This window comes from Callorhinus ursinus, unplaced genomic scaffold (assembly GCF_003265705.2).
Source record: "Callorhinus ursinus isolate GAN/ISIS: 27379988/994484 unplaced genomic scaffold, GSC_fseal_2.0 scaffold5, whole genome shotgun sequence".
NCBI classification, from domain to species: Eukaryota; Metazoa; Chordata; class Mammalia; order Carnivora; family Otariidae; genus Callorhinus; species Callorhinus ursinus.
Window position 1 is genome coordinate 49,409,129 of NW_027397067.1, and position 18,607 is coordinate 49,427,735.

Sequence of the window (18,607 nt, forward strand, 5' to 3'; positions counted from 1 at the left end):
ATTTGAAATTTCCTGGTGACATCAAAGCCAAGAATTCCTTCATATACTTGTTAGTAATTTGGACTGCCATTGCTGTGAATTGTTTATTTATATTACTCACCCATTTGAAAAAATTATCTCCCCATCATTTTCATCTACAGTATCTTTGTTGAACAGACTTTCTTATTTTGATGTAGTAAAATTCATTGCTTTTTTTTTTACTTTATAGTTTGTGATCTTTTAGTCATGATTAAGAAGTCCAACCTCACTCAAAGACTATAGAAATATTCTTCTGCACTTTCTACTATTAGCTTTTATGTTCTCCCTGTCTCATATATGTCTTTAATCAACCTGAATATAATATAGTTATAGTGAAATACAGTTCAAGTTTATTCTTCCCATATAGTAATACTAACCAGGGTTCCCAGCGGCAGCTATTAAATAATCCATTTGCCCACTACTGGGTTTTGGTACCACCTGTTTAGAACATATTTCTGTATGTAGTTGGGCCATTTTTGAGTTCTCTATTCTATCCTGTTGGTTTATTTATCCTGTGACAGTACCACACTATTTTTTTAAACATTCCTTGAGATTTTTTCCATAGGTGATACTGTGAGGCGAACGTGATAACCACTATGCTACGGAAACGGGACTTCCATAGGTGATATTGTGTCATGTGTAGAAAAGACAGCATTATTTCTTACTTTTTAGTTTGTAAGTGGTTTACAAAAAATTCCATTTTTTGGTACTATTTAATGACTAGTGCCTCCAATATAATGTTAAATTGAGGTGGTGACAGTGACATCTTTACTCGCTTCCCAACCTTAGGGTGAATGCTTTGAATATTTTACAATCAAATGTGAAGTTAGTTGTAGGATTTACATAGATATCTTTTATGAAATTAAGGAAAAATCCTCTTCCAGTATTAGTTTGCTGAGAATTTTTTTTTTTTTAAATCGTGGTTGGCTGTGGAATTTTGTCACTTGCTTTTTTCTGCCTCTGTTGGGATGATAATATGATTTTTCTTTTTTAGTCTCTATATAATAAATTGTACTGTTCTCAAGTGTTGTACCAGTCTGTGTTCCTGGGATACCCCTTTTGGTCATTATGGTATTATTCTATTTATTTATTGATGGGTTTGGTTTACTAATATTTTGTTAGAGAATTTTTAATTTATATTCATGAAGGATATTGGTATGTAGATTCCTTTCCTTGTAATATCATTGTTTTGGTATCTGGGGAATGCTGACCCCATAAGCTGGGTTAGGAAGTGAACTTCTATCTTCAGTTTTCTGCAACAGTTTGTGTACAAGTGTTATCATTTCTTCTTTAAATGTTTGGTAGAATTTGCCTCTGATGCCAGGTGCCTGGAGTTTTTGTGTGGCTAGGTTTTTTAACATTCTGAATTCAATTTTATCAATAGATATAGAACTATTCAGGTGACTTATTTATTCTTGAGCATATGGATAAAAAAATATCTAGTCTAGGGGCACCTGGGTGGCTCAGTCGGTAAGTGTCTGCCTTCAGCTCAGGTCGTGGTCCCAGGGTCCTGGGACTGAGCCCCGCATCGGGCTCCCTGCTCAGCGGGAAGCCTGCTTCTCCCTCTCCCACTCCCCCTGCTTGTGTTCCCTCTCTCGCTGTGTCTCTTTCTGTCAAATACATAAATAAAATCTTTAAAAAAAATTATCTAGTCTAGTTTTATAAGCCATGGCAGCTCTACTCATTCTGGGGATGTCTCACTAATAATTTGAAAATCATTCTATCTTCCTCTTAAAAATGCTCGAGACAGAATAAAACATTTTAGTGGAATACTTCTTTCCAACTTAAACTTTTCCATGTTCCATAGTGATCTACATCTTAGAACTATCTTTTATTCCAATTTCAACTCACTTTTTTACCTGCTAGTATCTTTGGGATTCATTCGTCTGCATCTCTGGTTGGATTTGGTGGCTTTTTACTTTTTCACAGAGACGTTTAGTGATAGTTATTTTCCCTTGACTTACAGAAGTTTTGCCTTTTGTCCACTTGTTTTGTCCTTCTTATTCAAAGTCTTAGGAAGTTGTTACCCACTTCGTTTAGAGTATGACTTGACTATACTGGTCACTTTAGAAGTAGTGGCTCTTCAGTCATACTTCAGATATTATAAGCCAATATCCATTCTCCTAATCAGTGACATTTAATTGACTTAGACTGGTACTTGTTGCTTACTATTTTTTGGGAAAAAAAGTGTCTATAAATTCATTTTTTTAAAAAAGATTTATTTATTTGTTTGAGGGAGAAAGAGAGTGCACACCGAGTAGGGTAGGGGCAGAGGGAGAGAATCTCAAGCAGACTCCCTGCTGAGCATGGAGCTGGACTCAGGGCCAGATCCCACATCCCATGAGATCATGACCTGAGCCGAAACCAAGAGTCCGACACCCAACCGACTAAGCCACCCAGGTGCCCCTATAAATTCATTTTTAACAAGCTTCTTTTGGTGCCATATATTCACTTAAATAGTTTTGTTTTGGTACTGATGATTATAACAAGGAAAATGCGTTAGTAGTAAAATTAGAAGGAAAGGAAAGCCAGAAAGACATTAGGATGGAGTAATTTGTTAGCCAGTGGTGGTGGTTTTGTTAGCCAGCAGCACTCTTTTTTAAGCTATTGCTGAGAAAATTATTGGCTAACACCAAAATGACCATTTTTGTGACTTTAAGTCATTCCAACAGTAATGAGTATCTTGGGTTACTCTAGTCAGTCATGCATAAAATATAAATTTAATAAATTATAACAAGTTCTTTTTTTTAAGATTTTATTTATTTTTTGACAGAGAGAGAGAGAGACAGTGAGAGAGGGAACACAAGCAGGGGAAGTGGGAGAGGGAGAGGGAGAAGCAGGCCTCCTGCAGAGCAGGGAGCCCGATGCAGGGCTCGATTCCAGGACCCTGGGATCATGACCTGAGCCGAAGGCAGACGCTTACCGACTGAGCCACCCAGGTGCCGCAAATTATAACAAGTTCTTAATTAATATTAGCATACGTGCTTATATAATCTTCTGCTGTATAGTTTTTTACTGTATAGTTACTGATATATTGACAGAAGTGTATGTTTGAGTCTGCACAGTGAACTATGGGAATATTTGTAGTTGGGCTTTTACGGTGATATTAATGTTATATACTGACTTCTAGGGCATTTCACCCACTTCTCCCCATACCCTTTGGCTCTCCTGATATACACCAAATGAAACAGTTCTGATATTGGCCAAGGATGTAATGAATAAAGTTTACAAAATTGGACTGCCATCCTAAGGTGGGCAAGGGTTGGTGAGTGTAGAAGTGTTTAAGATCTTTTAGTCAAGTAAATAAAGTGGTAATAAATGAAACTGGTTTGAGGTAAATAACTGCTTCCATTTTTTTTCCACTGTATATTTTCATCTCGTAGTTGATGTGATAAGACATTTCTGGCATAAAACAATTGGGTGGTATCCTTCGGAGGATCACAGGGGAAGAGAGTGAGACTAAGGAGCCAGCCACTGGCTTTATCCTGTTGGATATTGACGCTTAAGATGCACGAATAGTCTTTTTAAGGCTCGTGCAAGGTCTAGCATATCTCACCAGAGTTAAAAAAAAATAGGGAGTTGGAGTCAAAGCTTTAAATAAAGTTAAAGATATATTTTCCTATTTAATATCTTTAATTGTTTAAGGATTCAGGCATCTAAGCTTATCAGTACATAATAACATGAATAATGGTAGTCAGTGTCATTGTCGGATCTGTGGGGGAGTCTCTGGGATCTGAAAGCAGGAAAAGGGGATTTCAATCTTAGAGTCGCAAGGAACTGAATTCTGCCGACAATCACATGAGCTTGGAAAGGACCCTGAGCTCCAAAGGAAATGTGGTCCAGCCAACACCTTGATTACACCCATTAAACCATGCTTGGGCTCCTGATCTATAGAAACTGTAAGATAATAAATGTATTTTTTAAGCCACCATGATTGTGAGGATTGGTTTTATAGCTATAACATATAAATACAACATATTTCATATTATAACATATAAATACAACATATTTCAAAAAGAAAAGAAAAACTTAGTAAGGAAATTGGCATTATTTTATGTTTTTGCAAATCCCTTTAATGTCTGATTTAGTGGAAGACAGCTGGATTCTTTTATCTCCTTCTGTATTCAGTATCTTGAGATATCATACATAATTTAGCCTCTGGAAAACTCTACCTTAAAATCCATGAGAAAAGAGAGTCCAAAAGGAAATAATATTTTAGTATTATTAGGACTGTCAGTTTGACCCTGAAGATCCTCTGAAAGAGTCTTGGGGATCCCCCTGAGGTCATTAGACTATACTTTTGAGAACTGCTAGATTAGAGAATGTTTTTACTAGTCTCTTACTCCATTACCAATAGAATATTTAATTGTGTATACACAGAATTATATAAGATAACCTAAAGTATACAAACTCTCAGTTTCTTTCCCTATTTTTCACTTGATTTCTGTTTTTGCCCTTGAGTTTGTCCATGTGGTTTATTTTCTCTGCTCCTCTTGATAAACAGACGTAAAAGATCTTTGATGGATTTAGTTTCTAGGAGGAATAGGTAAGAATATGTTTAATATGTAGTGAATTGGGACAGGATTTTTCCAGAAATGATCCTGGCATGTTTTGACTGTAGTCTCTACCTACAAAAGTGTTGTAGCCTTTGAGAGATTTAGTTTAAAACTCAGGAGGAGTTTGTAAAACGTTTTTTTTTTTTTAACCTATAAGAAGTTTATAGAAATTGTCTCTTTATTTTTAATTGTGTATGTCCACTTTTGCCTGTGTGTTTATGTGAGTGCATTACTTAATAATGGCACTAGTGCATATTTCTTGTAAGTGTTTTTGTTTTAATATTGTGTGATCTCTTTTATCCCTACGAATCCTGAAGAAAGATTTAGTCTCATGCATCTCAAGATAGCTCAATTATTATGCTAAGATTTGGCATACAGTTTGTTGTTAGGAACATTAATACAGATCATATGGATTTCTTCTTTAGTAATCTGTGGCTACTCTAGTTTTTTCAAACAAATAATGCAGCAAAAGTAAATAGTGTAAAGAAAACAAATTGTTGTTACCTATAACCAACTGTTTTTATTTCTGTGGTATATACCCAAGAGTGCTTGTATATATTATTTGACACAGTTTTGAGGTATGATTTGGAGCTCTTTGTCTGGAAAGGTCTTTCAAGGTTGGTTTTGAAGGTTATTGGTGGAACAGTTCTTACTGTGCTTACATAATTACACAGTGCTTGAACTGGAAAATTAAACTTAAGAGTGACTTCCCCTTCTCTACTGATACAACCCCCTTCTAGTTTTTTCTTTTCGGTTCTTCTTTCTCTTTATATATTTTTACCTGAGCATTTTTTTGGTCTATTTCTTAGATGTTAGTTTTCAATTTATTTTTCCTCAGTAATATTTTCAAAATCTTACTGAGTTTTCTTTTTATCCATTCGCTTTAACTATTTTAGTCTTCCTTTTCTCTGCATGAGAATTGATTTGTGTTGATAGAGCAGAATTGACAAATTTTATTTACATTTCTCAGAAGAAGTTTATATTTTTCATGGCTGCAAGACTACAGAATACATGTACTCAAACTTACTGTTGGATAAAATTGTTTTGCACTTTTCTGCAAAACATCTAAGCTTCCTTCATTTATCCCACTTTTCTCCCTTGGTGGAAGGTATGCAAACAAAATTTTTAATCTTTGGTTCAGCCAAAGCAGAAGACCTTATGCAGATAAACTCATGCAAATCTACAGGTATCTTGATCCAATGCTACCAACTTAAAAATACAATTAGATATGCCTGGCCCTTAGAAATGAATCGAGATCAAGATTAATCAGAGAACCCAGCTACTTATGAGTGAAGGTGATACATATCTGAAATTTGCTTATGTAAATTATTTGACATGATTGAAAGTTTTGAGGTATGACTTATTTTTTTTAAGATTTTTATTTATTGAGAGAGAGAATATGGTAGAGAGAGAGCATGAGAGGGAAGAAGGTCAGAGGGAGAAGCAGACTCCCTGCTGAGCAGGGAGCCCGATGCGGGATTCGATCCTGGGACTCCAGGATCATGACCTGAGCCGGAGGCAGTTGCTTAACCAACTAAGCCACCCAGGCACCCCTTGAGGTATGATTTAAAAACACTGTCTGGAAAGTGGTAAGAAACCTGTTTCTTATAGTCGACTTTGCTTAATAAGAATTAGAGTCATGTGGGGTGCCTGGGTGGCTCAGTTGTTAAGTGTCTGCCTTCAGCTCAGGTCATGATCCCGGGGTCCTGGGATCGAGCCCCGCATTGGGCTCTCTGTTAGGCAGGAAGCCTCCTTCTCCCTCTCCCACTCCCTTTGCTTGTGTTCCCTCTCTCGCTGTCTCTCTCTCTGTCAAATAAATAAATAAAATCTTAAGAAAAAAAAGAATTTGAGTCATATGAGTGGGGGAGGATTATGAAAATTTGATTTTTTTCATTGGAATATTTCCCTTTCCTACCTAAATATATTTTGATCCAGTGTTTTGGTGCATCTTTGTATTTTACTCCCTCAAAAAATATGAGATTTTGGAGTTATGTTTATGTCCAAGTCTACATTGATCTTTTTATTTGTGTTTTCACATCATCCTTTCTTTGCATCCTGGGGACACTTATAAACTGTAAAATTAGCTTACATTTTAAATGAGAGCATTCATGAGAAGTTGCTGACTGACAGAGACATGGCAGTACTGTGTAAGGAGCACTGGACTGTAAGGAGATGTGGATGCTCACTCTAACTTTGTCACCAACCACTTGAACAACAACAACAAAAAAATGCAGGTTACTTACTTTCTGCAAAATGAGGGAGTTTAGATTTTGTTTTAAATGTGATAGGATACCATTGTAGGTATTAAACATGGAAGGGACATAATATTATTAATGTTTTTGTATGGTCATTCTGTTGTGTGGAGAATGGTTGTAGAGGACAAATGTTGATGTGCAGAGAAATTAGGAGGCTGTTGAAGTAGTCTGAGAGAGATATTGGTAGCTTGAATGTGAATTGTAGTGCCAAGATGGAAATTTTGACGGATTTGTGTTCCATTTCAAAGGTAAAGTTGACAGAACCTAATGATTGATGTGGGTGGGTGGTAGAGTGTAAATGAAAAAGAGATATCAAGGATAATTCCTAGATAAATCATGGTGTTGTTCCAAGATAGGAAAAACTGAGGAGGAACAGGTTTGGATGAGGAAATCAGAAATTTTGTTTGGCCATATATTTGAGATGACCTTTTGATTTCCATTTGGGGATGTCAAGTTGACAGACAGTTATATCAGTTTAGAGTTCTAGGGAAAGATAAGGACAAAAAGGTATAAACTATACAAGGTATGTAAGGCTATGGATCTAAGTGACATAGGGAGAGCATGTAGATTAAACAACAGAAGGTGTGGAGGCACCTGGCTGGCTTGGTTGGTAGAGCATGCAACTCTTGAACTTGACGTCGTGTGTTCAAGTCCCATACTAGGGATAGAGTTTACTTAAAAAAAAAAATGAACAGAAGAGATCCATAACATAGTCACAATAGAGCCGTGGACATTCCCAACATTTAGAGGTCTAAGCGAGGAGTAAGTGCTGGCAAAAGACACTGAGAAAAAATTGCCACTGAGCAAGAAGAAAATCAGGAGAATGTATTTCAAGAATGAAGAGGACAAAAAATGGTTAAAGGGCTATGGACAGCATAGTATCAGTATCAAATGCTGTGGAGGGAAGTCATGTTAAGTTAAAGTTCATGTTAAGAAAAGAACAGAGATGAAGGTTAATATAACACTGTATGTTAACTAAGTGGAATTAAAAAAAAACACTTTAAAAAAGAGAAAAGAACAGAATTGCATTTGAATTTGGCAACATGGAAGTCATTGGTGAGCAGAATCTTGATGGAATATTAGAGTTGGAATTGAGAAGAGGATGTGAAATGAGGAAGTAGAAATGGCAACTATAAACAACTCCTTGAGAAACTTTGTTGTGAAGAGGATCATAAAAATGGAGCAGTACCTAGAAAGGAATGTGGGATCAAGGGAGGTTCTTTTAAGATAGGAAATAACAGTAATGAAATCACTGTGACTTGATTCACACATAAAATAAATGTTATTCTTCATCATAACAAATATCATTAGAACCAAGAGGCTTCTAAACTAGATTCAATAATAGATAAACCCAATATTTTAAGAAGGAGCTTGTAAGGAAAAGGGAAAGCTAGATGGAAAATTGATAGAATAGGTCTTGTTTGTTTTATACTTTCCTTTCTACTTTCAAATTTGGTGCTTAATCACCTGCACTCATAAGTAGCTGGGTTCTCTGATTAATCTTGATCTTGGTTCATTTCTAAGGCCAGGCATATCTAATTGTATTTTTAAGTTGGTAGCATTGGATCAAGATACCTGTAGATTTGCATGAGTTTATTTGCATAAGGTCTTCTGCTTTGGCTGAACCAAGACTAAAAATTTTGTTTGCATACCTTCCACCAAGCGAGAAAAGTGGGGTCGATGAAGGAAGCTTAGATGTCTGTTCTTGGTCTGTTTTCATAGGCCAGGTTTGGGTCCTGTGGAGTGAGTGATTTCAGGCCAAAAGAGCTCTTTTCAGAATTGGTTTGAAGCACAGGGTCACAAATGGTAATTATTCAAATTCCAAATGACAGAATACGTAACAGAGAGTTGATCATACAATTCTTCTTAAAACATTGCCTTTTATTAGCTTCTAGGCCACCACACTCTCCTGATTTTCCTCCTACTTTTGTGGTTGTTCCTCCTCTTTCTCCTTTACTTGCTTCTTTACCTGATGGCTTAATGTGGAACTTAGTTTCCCTGTGTTCTGTCTTAAACTTTTTTTCCTCTTTTCATTTTGAACTTTCTCTTTGTGTAATCTCATTTACTTACTTGATTGAAATCATTACTGACATGCTGATGCTTCCTGAATTTATATCTGTAGATGAGAACTCTCTTCTAAACTCTAGAGTGACATGTCCAATTGCTTACTTGTTTGGTTTTTTAGCTATCTTGCATGCTTCTTAAATTCAACAACTCATCATCTTCCTTTTCCTTCTCCCTCAGTCTGCTCCTCCTTTAGCATTTTCTATCTCAGCAAATTTTAAAACTATCTGCTTGGTTAGTTAAGAGAGAAATCTGAGAGTCATTTTTGACTCCACTCTTGACCTTTGTACACTACCTCCCATCCCTGTGGCAAATAAGTCATTATGTCCTGTTGATTCAACATCTACTTTTTCAGTCCTTCTTTGTCTGCATCATACTGTAATCATTTTAACCGAAGCCAACTAATGTCTTGCTTTGACTAATGCTTTAGCTTCTTAATTGATTTCCCTGCATCCATATGTAGTGAGTTACTATCTTGGTGTATTTATGATGTTTCCATTTGCTCATGATGTAATGAGTAGAAGGAAATTGCATGAAATAAAGGAATTGTGGATGGGAACTCTTGGAGGCCAGTATTATTGCATAGTATTCCATTTGCTCCCATATTTTGCTAAAACAAATTTATAGTTGTGTCAATGATTGTTATTTCTAGTTTTCATGTGGTAACAACGGGCATTCAGTTTGCAAGCTTAGGTGTGAGTGTTTGGAGTCCCAAAGCTATAAACATTTCTTATACTGTGGTTCCTGGTGAATGTAGCTATTAGAGATTGAGTTGGCTCTTATTCATATTGACATAGCTCCCTGAAATTTTTGTTGCTTCCAGTGATTCTTTTGATAGTTATCAAGGAGATATATACTTGGAACTAGTAATCCTAACACTGGAGGGATTTACCAAATTGTGTTTTCAGAGATCTTGGTTCTCTCTCTTCTAACAGGTAGAACCTCTAGGTGTCAGATTAGATAAAATCACTCTAGATATTGTCATTCTGTAGCTTAAGTCTAGGCCTGACTCTTGTGTCCAATGGAAAAGAAATTCCTTTTGCTGCCAACTTGTAGGTGGAGGAACTACTCTGGTAAGAGCTGCTTGGCACTGGACTATTGAAGCAACCCTGTAATACCTCTCTTAATAAAGCAGCTTGAGCCAAGCGTAGTAGGATTAGCCCTCATATTTCTGGCCCTGAAAGAGGAATCACAGAGATGATAATGATGGTGAGGCTTCTTGCATTTGTGGAGGATTTCACTATGCTTCCCTTTTCCTTTATGTATTAGATGGTAGAAACTGCTAGGAGTCTGTTCTGTAGCAATGGCCAAAACTTAGGGAAAGATAATATAGAGTTCAAGCCCCAGGAAATACTATAGAACTTTTTTGTGTATCAGAAAATAACAGTATCAACACGTTTTTAAAAACTTATTATGGAAACTGCTGTAGGTATTTTGAACTTCACTGTTTTCTGATTTTACTCTGGAATCTCTAAATCTGTAGTGTGTTTATTTAAGTCTAGGCGATTCTTCCTCCTCCTTATCCCTGGATATACCATATACTGTCCACCCTATGTTGAAGTACGGGCCAATTTACCTTTATTGAATGCCTTTTCCTTTCTACTTTTGTTCAAAATTTCATCATCTGCCTTTTATTTGCTTATTTGTTATCCCTGAGGTGAATGGTTCTATGGTCTTGCCTCAGGGAAATATTTGCGATGCATGACATTAATTTGCAAAACATATGAAGACACTTGTTCTCTAGACCATCTTTCTTATCTATAACCCTTAGATTTTTATCAGTCAGGTGCTTCAAATAGTCAATGGGACAAGAATAATGCAACAGAAGAGACAGTGCAGTTGTTTTAATTATATAGCTAGAGCTACAGGTGTGTATTTTAAGAAAATGAAAAATTCCTTGAAAGAATTTCTGGGATTTTTGTTATGGATTATACATATTATGTATCATATCATTTCTGTAATTGATTAGCTATATTTAAATGTTTGAATGTATGGAGCATTTTAGTAGACACACTTTGGTACTCTTAAAAATTCAAAATAAGCCCAGACATGTTTAAAATTATAAAATTGAAATATGTCATGAGTGATTGAACCTTAATAAGTAAGAACCTTGTGTTGTTATTAATTTAGAAGAGAGTAAGTTCTCAATTTTTATTCTTTCATTTAATTTTTGAGTTTGTGTTAAATTTCTTAAGACATTTAGCCCACAGCCATTATGCATTTGTAAACTAAGACACTCTTAAGTAATTTTAATTTTTAAGATCTTATACTTCCAGTATTTTTGAGGATGATGTAAACATGTTAGTGCTGTTTTTTTTCCTCCTCTCACTTGGATGTTTCATAGTACTAATTAAACAATTTGAGTTATTGCGGAATTTTAGGAACTCACTGACAAAGAATACCTTTGCTAATGGATATAGCTAATTATGTGAAAACTAATAATCTAGTATTTGACTTACTTGAGCATTGCTAAGAAAAAGTTCATGGGCCAACATCGTACTTAACATGTATGGTTATGATTTCATTGTAATTGTAAAATTGCCCACTTGTAGGTGGATTAAACTTTGGGCTTTTCTTGTGGATCATGTATAAAGAAGTATAATGAAGAAAAAAATCTGTGATGTTCTCGCTCAAATATAATCAATATTAACATATTGGTTTTATTCTTCTAGTGTTCTCTCAGATTTTGGACACTTTTAAAGTTTTTGGTACATATTACTAAATATTTCTCAGAAAGGTTCTACCTGTGTACACTTCTACCAACAAATATAGTAGGAGAGTGTACCCATTCTCTGACCCTCTGGCCAATTGACTTTGCCAATTTAATGGCCAAAGATACATTATATTGTTATTATTTTCATTTAAATTCTTTTGATGACTTAGATAACACTCTTTCAGGTGTTTGGTTAGCCTTTTAGATATCTTCTTTAGTAAAATTGCCTTTGCTGCTAAGAGTTTCTTAACACCTCTTCTTCTGGGAGAACTCTAATTAGCTTTTCATTACCAGTGAGGTGCTAAAAGATTCTAATAGTACAGCCAAGTTTCCACCATCTACATCACTTGTGAGAATTAATGCCTCTCTGCTGGACTCAGTGTAAATATAGAGTTAATTATCTAATTTTCCCAGAAAGAAGTAAGTGTAAGCATTGTATCCTGTCAATATCTAACAGACAGAGGGATAGAGCCTTGTACAAAGAAATTTGTGAATAAATGCACCAAGAAATGCATGAATAAATATGATAAATAAAAGATACCTGAACATTATTGTTAGAATCTTGGTTCCAATAATTTGATTCCTTAGGTAGCTCATAGTAAGGCTACTTCCAATTAGTATGTACTTTAGAGTTTATAAAATGTATTTATATACATTACATGTTGAAGTACAATAATAACCCTGTGAGGTAAATGACGTAGTTTGAAAAAACCATAGCCCGGATGTATAAAGCGAATGTCCTGAGGTATAATGGCTGGTTAGGTTTGGAGTTAATACTTAAACCAGGCCATTAAGCTCCAAGTGCCATGTTCTTTCTGTCCTCATAGAAGCCTCCAATATTTATGTTACTTGTGGCCTACAGTGTATAGAAAATGTAAAATAAATATTAGCTATAAACATTCATAAAATATTCAGGATATTCCAACAAATTATACAGTGTTTTTGATTGCAAGTATTGGTTGCTCTTGTATTTATGAACTAATATGGTGTGGTCGGCTAAATAATATGGTGTGGTCGGCTAAAATAAACACAGAAGCAAAGAACCAAACTGAGCCATGAGCAGTTTCCTATCCTACTTATGGGATGTGACTTAAAGCTAATTACCTTTTCAGTAAAATATAGGCAACTGTTCATTCAACAAATATTTATTGAGCACTTACTCCGTACTAGGCACTATGCTGGAATAAAAAAATGTGAGCCTTAACCTCATGGGACTGAAGGTGAAAGAAATTAAGCATTTTTTTTCAAGTAAATATATAGTGACACTTTTATCAGATGCATGAAGAACAAACACAGGGTATGACCAGAGTGCGATAGGGGACCTAATCCAGGTCAGAGAAAGTCTTCTTGAGAAAGTGACAGTTCAGTCCTCAAGGATGAATGGGAGCAGGTGAAAGGTTGGTAGGGGCTGGGGAAGTGAAAGAAATAACTTCTGGAATGTTGAGGGAACTAAGAGAAAGCTGACCAGTAGTGTGTGTTGTATGGAAAGAGCTGAAAAAGAAGGCTCTGAGGAAGGTAGTTGCTATATTCTTTAGTCTTTCAAAGAAGTCATGTTATGGTTCCTTCCAGTGATGCTTCCATTGCTGAGACCATTTTTTGAAACTCTTCCTATGACCTTTCTTTAGATCCAGTTTTGAAACAAAAGAAACTTCTTTTTTTTTTTTTAAGCAACAAAGAGTGTTTTGCAGTGTAATCACCTTCTTATCTAACAGACTTGCTTCAAAAGGGCTTTGATTATTTATAACAATTGAATCTGCCCACAAGGGGGAAATATATACATGCATACGTATATGCATTATAGATAGGATAAGCTTGGAAATTATATATTCATCACAGATAGTATAAACTTGGAAATTAAGAATTTTAAAACTATAGGTTTTCACTTATAGAAATTGACCTTTTATGGATGTAAAAAATCAACATGATCAGAGGCTTAAAAATTTGAAGCACATCAGGTTGCTTCTGTTTGAGTTAAAGGAAAGAAACCTATTCAAAGTTACTTGTGAGTTAAAATAATTGAGATGTTTCCTTGAACTGAAATATTCTTGATTTGGTCACTGGCAGGTAGTTTTCCTATTCATGTACAGAGACTGATCTGTTCACAAATAGGTGTGTGTGTGTGTGTGTGTGTGTGTGTGTGTCTGCACGTGCATGTGCTTGTGCCCATATGTGTACATACATAGAAGATAGACTGATAAGGAAGGAGCATGTGACATGGAGTCCAAAGCAAAGACCTTCATTCAAATACTCTATTTTTACAAGCTGTGTGATCTCTAATCCTTTAAAGCCTCACTTTCTTTTCATCTATAAAACAATAGTAGAATTACAACCTGCTCACATTTTCTGGATATTAAATAAAATAAATTTAGAATTCTTGGGGCACCTGGGCGGCTCAGTAGGTTAAGTGTCTTCCTTCGGCTCAGGTCATGATCACAGGGTCTTAGGATCGAGCCCTGCATCGGGCTCCCTGCTCAGCGGAGGGGTCTGCTTCTCCCTCTCCCTCTGACTATCCCCCCTGCTCCTGCTCTCACTTGTGCTCTCTCTCTCTCTCTCAAATAAATAAATAAATAATCTTTAAAAAATTAAAAAAATAAATATAGAAGTACTTTATAAACAAAAAATACTTTATGATTATTGTTTCATAAATAGATTACTATGCGCCCATAAAAATACAAAGTAATAAATAATAAGCACTCTTAGTTGGGGCCAAACCTATAATTAAACCTCTCAGTTTCTAAAAGAAATGAATTATTTAAGAATGTGCATTATTGCATGTTTATTTTGTGTCATTAAAAAATATTTATTGTTGCATGTTTATTTTGTGTTGCTCTTTTGTGACATGGGGCTTATTCATGTCAACAAAGAAGTCACTGGTTTTTAAAAAAACTTCTTAGTGTATTTAAGTGCCTATTTATTGATAGTGGTACGTGTGTGGAAGGGGATAGAAGGGGCTAAGGCTAAAAGTTGAGGTGTAAAAAGGGCTAAAAGGGATAGATCTGTTATAGAAATGTCATGGTTTAGGAGCAGTTAAAGATTAATAAATATATTAATTGTCTCTATAAGGGAGTTGATTTTTAAAACTTGGTTTATACACTACTTTTAGAGCCTCTTTTGTAGAAAGATGGACGCATCTGGCTATAGAATAGCCTAAGATTTTATCTAAACCAGAATTACTCTTTTGAGAATGGATGGTGCTCTGAGGCACTCTAAGAGAATTGGAGCCTTCAGGAAATATTCCTTTCTGAAAAGTGCTATGACTACCATTTGTTGAAATAAGTTAATAATAATTTATAAAGTCTCTCTGGGCTTAGTTGTGTGTTTTTTTAAAAAAAATTGTGGAGAAGTTCATATTTAATGTGTGCTGCTTAAGTGAATTTTAGTTGATAGAGGATAATTTTTTTCTATGTACAAATTTCTTCGCACAGATAACCATGTAGTCACTATGTATGGCCCTTAGAAAGGGACTGGATTGAACATTATTCACTTTAAGGATAAATGAAGACATTTTAAAATTAAGAAATTAAGACGAGTAAGTCTTCCAAATGTCTCTTTGGAAGCAGCACTATAAATGTGGGCAATAAAAGCCCTATTGTCTGTCATATTTTTATAGCTTCGTGATATCAAAAGAAGGATATACCACTTATTTTTAGAGTGTTCTGTCCTATGCAGCAGGCTTCACAGTGAAGAGACCTACATATTCTGTGGCTGGAGTTACTCGTTTTTCAGGGAAAGAAGAAAGGCTTGGGAAATGCATAATTTCTCTTCCTCTTACCCAGTAGCAACATTGAGAAGATACCTTGTCCCCATTTTTATTACTTCTGAGATTTTATTGCTGGCAGCCAGATGTGCTGAAACTCCTGACGACAGCATCTATTCATTGCGTGTTTTTAATAGGCTTAGAGAAATATGAGTAGAGTACATGAAAGCAGCTCAGCTTCACACTTCAGCTGGGAATGCCCAAAAAGCTTACTGCTGTTTAGAATTCTTGCTACAGTCAGGAGAAAGCCGAAAGCTGTACGGGTACTGAATCTTCCACGACTGAATTAGAAGAATAATGACTGTACAATTAACTATCAACCTCTGCTCATTTAAGCACAGTTTCTACAGAGCTCAGGAGAAATATGGAACTTGATTGGCATGTTTTTATTTGATGGTGTCTGCAAATAGATGACTTTAAAGACAGGTGGTAAGGAAAAATAAGAGAAGAAAAAAAAAAAAAAGGAAAGAAAATGCAATTTGAGACATTGCGCCAGGTCTGCAATTCTGTTTTATCTCATTTTCATGGGGTTTTCTCATCCCCACCAAATATTTTACAAAATGAGCTTTTTGGACAAACGTTGAACAATGCAAGGTGAGTAAAGCTAAACTGTATTTCTTTTGGCATTGATATTTTCGGAATAATAATCTTGTATGTCTATAAAAATTTTTCTGTATTGAAATATTAGTATTATAAGGCTGTTGTCTTTTTACCATACATATAAAATTTTATACAGTATTCTTCTTAATTGATTTTAGGAAGGAAAATAAGCTTACTTCAAGGCACCAAAAGCATCTTAAATTTAACTGGTTTGACCTCTGAAACGTAACACAGGCTGTTTCATGATTTCATTTTCTAATAAATAAGATGCTTAACTTAAAATGCCTGATAGATTTTTTTTTCCTTTGTGATCATGGCAGTGATTACAATGCATATATAGGATGGGAATATATAATCATATGTGATTTGTTGGAAAATGTGAATTAGTAGTCATGCATCTCTTTGTAGAACATGCGGAAGATGTTTCCTGGGTCTGAGACATTTCTTTATGCAGGGTAGATCAATAATCACTTTTAAACAAGCTATATTATCAAACTGCTAATAATGCTTTGTATTTGGTCAGCTAGTTTGAAAGGATGCTTTGTTATAAATTCCTGTTGTTTCTTCAACCTCATCATTTTGTGTGTGTGTGTGTGTGTGTGTGTGTGTGTGTGGTGAAGATTGTTAAATTAGGAACATATGTTTTAGACTGTTTCTCTGGCTTACACTAAAAGAGACACAGCCCATTAAAGAAGGCTTTTAAAATGCAGTTTTATTACCCAGTTGTTTGTATTGTGAGAATTTCTAATGTTATATACCTCCTATAGAAAAGATCCCATTTTAACTAAATATATGTGGAGAAAGCCTAAGAAAGAAATTCTGTGAACATGATAATAATGCACTAAACCTTCTGGAAATTGAGGGAGAACTAATAGTGCATAGAATATTGAATGGTTCTGCTGGTCTCTTCTGAACAATGTGAGGCAGCCTATTTAGAGATTTTAAAAAAACCTATTACACAGTATGTGTCTTAATTTAGCAAATGAAAAGGAGGCTTTTAAAATTTGTTGGCATTTAAAATGTTTACTGATGATAAATATATCTATGACCTTTTCACTGAATATGGAATAACATCTTTTTTTGTTTTTTTTATAAAATTTCACTTCTTTCCTCAGTACAGTTCTATTCAATTGAGTAATTTTATTTTATGTTTAGTTTTTAGATAAAGTATATAACAGTGTATGAAATGCTATGATATGTAGATATTAGGGCTTTTAATTTAGTAATATATCACTTGAGTCTTGAGTATCCGTAATTTATGGTAGAAATAATCTGTGTTGCATGTTATATTTAAATAGAGGAGGCAGTATGGGTTTCTTAAAATTTCCATGACCTGGAGCTACCAGAGTTTTAGGATTTGTACTCATCCTTTATAAATCTTCTCTTTGCCTGATTCCTATCTTTTCTTAATGCCAAGAATTTATGTGTTTAAATATATTAATATAAAGTCTGGGTGTATTTTCACATTAGAAATTGTGCTGTGAACAGTATGGCATGGAATTAGTTTTAAAGGAAATGTTAGTTTTAAAATGTGAGAATATCTATATTTTGACGGGATTGTGGATCCCTATCATTATGCTTTTGTTTTAGCTTCAAGTTTCTTTTATTATTGGCATGCTTATAATTGCATTGCTCTCATTATTAAAAATCTAGCATTTTATGTTTTTGCAATTAAATATTAAAATGTGGTTTCTGATGCTTCTATAAGACCAGTCTTATTTAACTTGCTTTGATTTTTTATCTAAGATTATCTGAAACTACCACTTAATCGATAAAAAATTTATTCTGGTTTAGGGGGAAAATATACCTACTTTCTGTGTTCTCAACTTCTTAGTCTTCAAAAAACATATGACATTTTTTCACATGCAGATCTATTGATTTTCATAAATAATCACCTACTCGATTTCCTTTTAAAATCAGTCAAAACCAGTTATGCAAATGGTTATTTGAAGAGTGAAAGTAAGTTTATATAACTCTCAGTGTCTCCACATATTTTAACGTTTTGGTTACTTTGTGTTCAGATGAGATATAAGTGGTCTTCTAGAACTCTTTCCCTGCTTAGATTCTTTAAAAAAATACAAATGCCTTGACATCAACATTTCAGTTAGCATTGAATTAGAAAGTAAGATTTAGACTAAAAAATCATTCCTGAAGGAAAAGTCATGGAAAAATAATGACCCTAGTATGTCATCAGAAGATGTGATCTTACAACTTTAAAAATCTTCCTAAATAAATGAGCCTTTCAACCTTGTGGACTGGACATTAATGGTCTTGCGATTTGAAGCATCAATTATGTAACTATCTCTATGGAAAGAGCAGTTTTGATTGTTATAACATGTTTAGTAATCATTTAATTGTTTGGACTAGTTGAAATGAAATATTCGGTATTTGTGTTGTGACATAAAGTATGATCTTTAAGCTGATAGAAAAATAACATCATAGATATGGACAATTAGATTATATTTTTTTCTGAATTGCTTTCAAGGAGAAATTACTAGAATAGTACTGTACATCAGTTGTAGATGATGTATCATTGAGGGGACCCTTTCAAGTAATATTCTTTAGACTTTTCCTAGGTAACTAATTATATCCTGAAATCTGCAACTCAACTTTCATCAGGTTTCAGATGGTAGGGCAGTTTACT

General features: G+C 34.8%; 1 protein-coding gene across 36 annotated transcripts in view; it reads left to right on the forward strand.

Moving 5' to 3' along the window:
* The window catches only part of RIMS2 (regulating synaptic membrane exocytosis 2), a 587,791-nt gene that overhangs the window by 201,192 nt on the left and 367,992 nt on the right, over nt 1-18,607 (forward strand). For 2 of the 36 annotated variants that reach the window (XM_025870974.2, XM_025870976.2), the window contains exon 1: nt 15,565-15,957. The exons of 28 other annotated variants lie outside the window; for them this stretch is intronic. In XM_025870974.2, the coding sequence (XP_025726759.1) occupies nt 15,836-15,957 (122 nt within the window). In that variant the 5' untranslated portion in view covers nt 15,565-15,835. Of the gene's footprint in view, nt 1-15,560; nt 15,958-18,607 lie in introns of those variants that run through there. 6 more of the 36 variants (XM_025870979.2, XM_025870977.2, XM_025870971.2 and 3 more) reach the window with 5 other exon arrangements.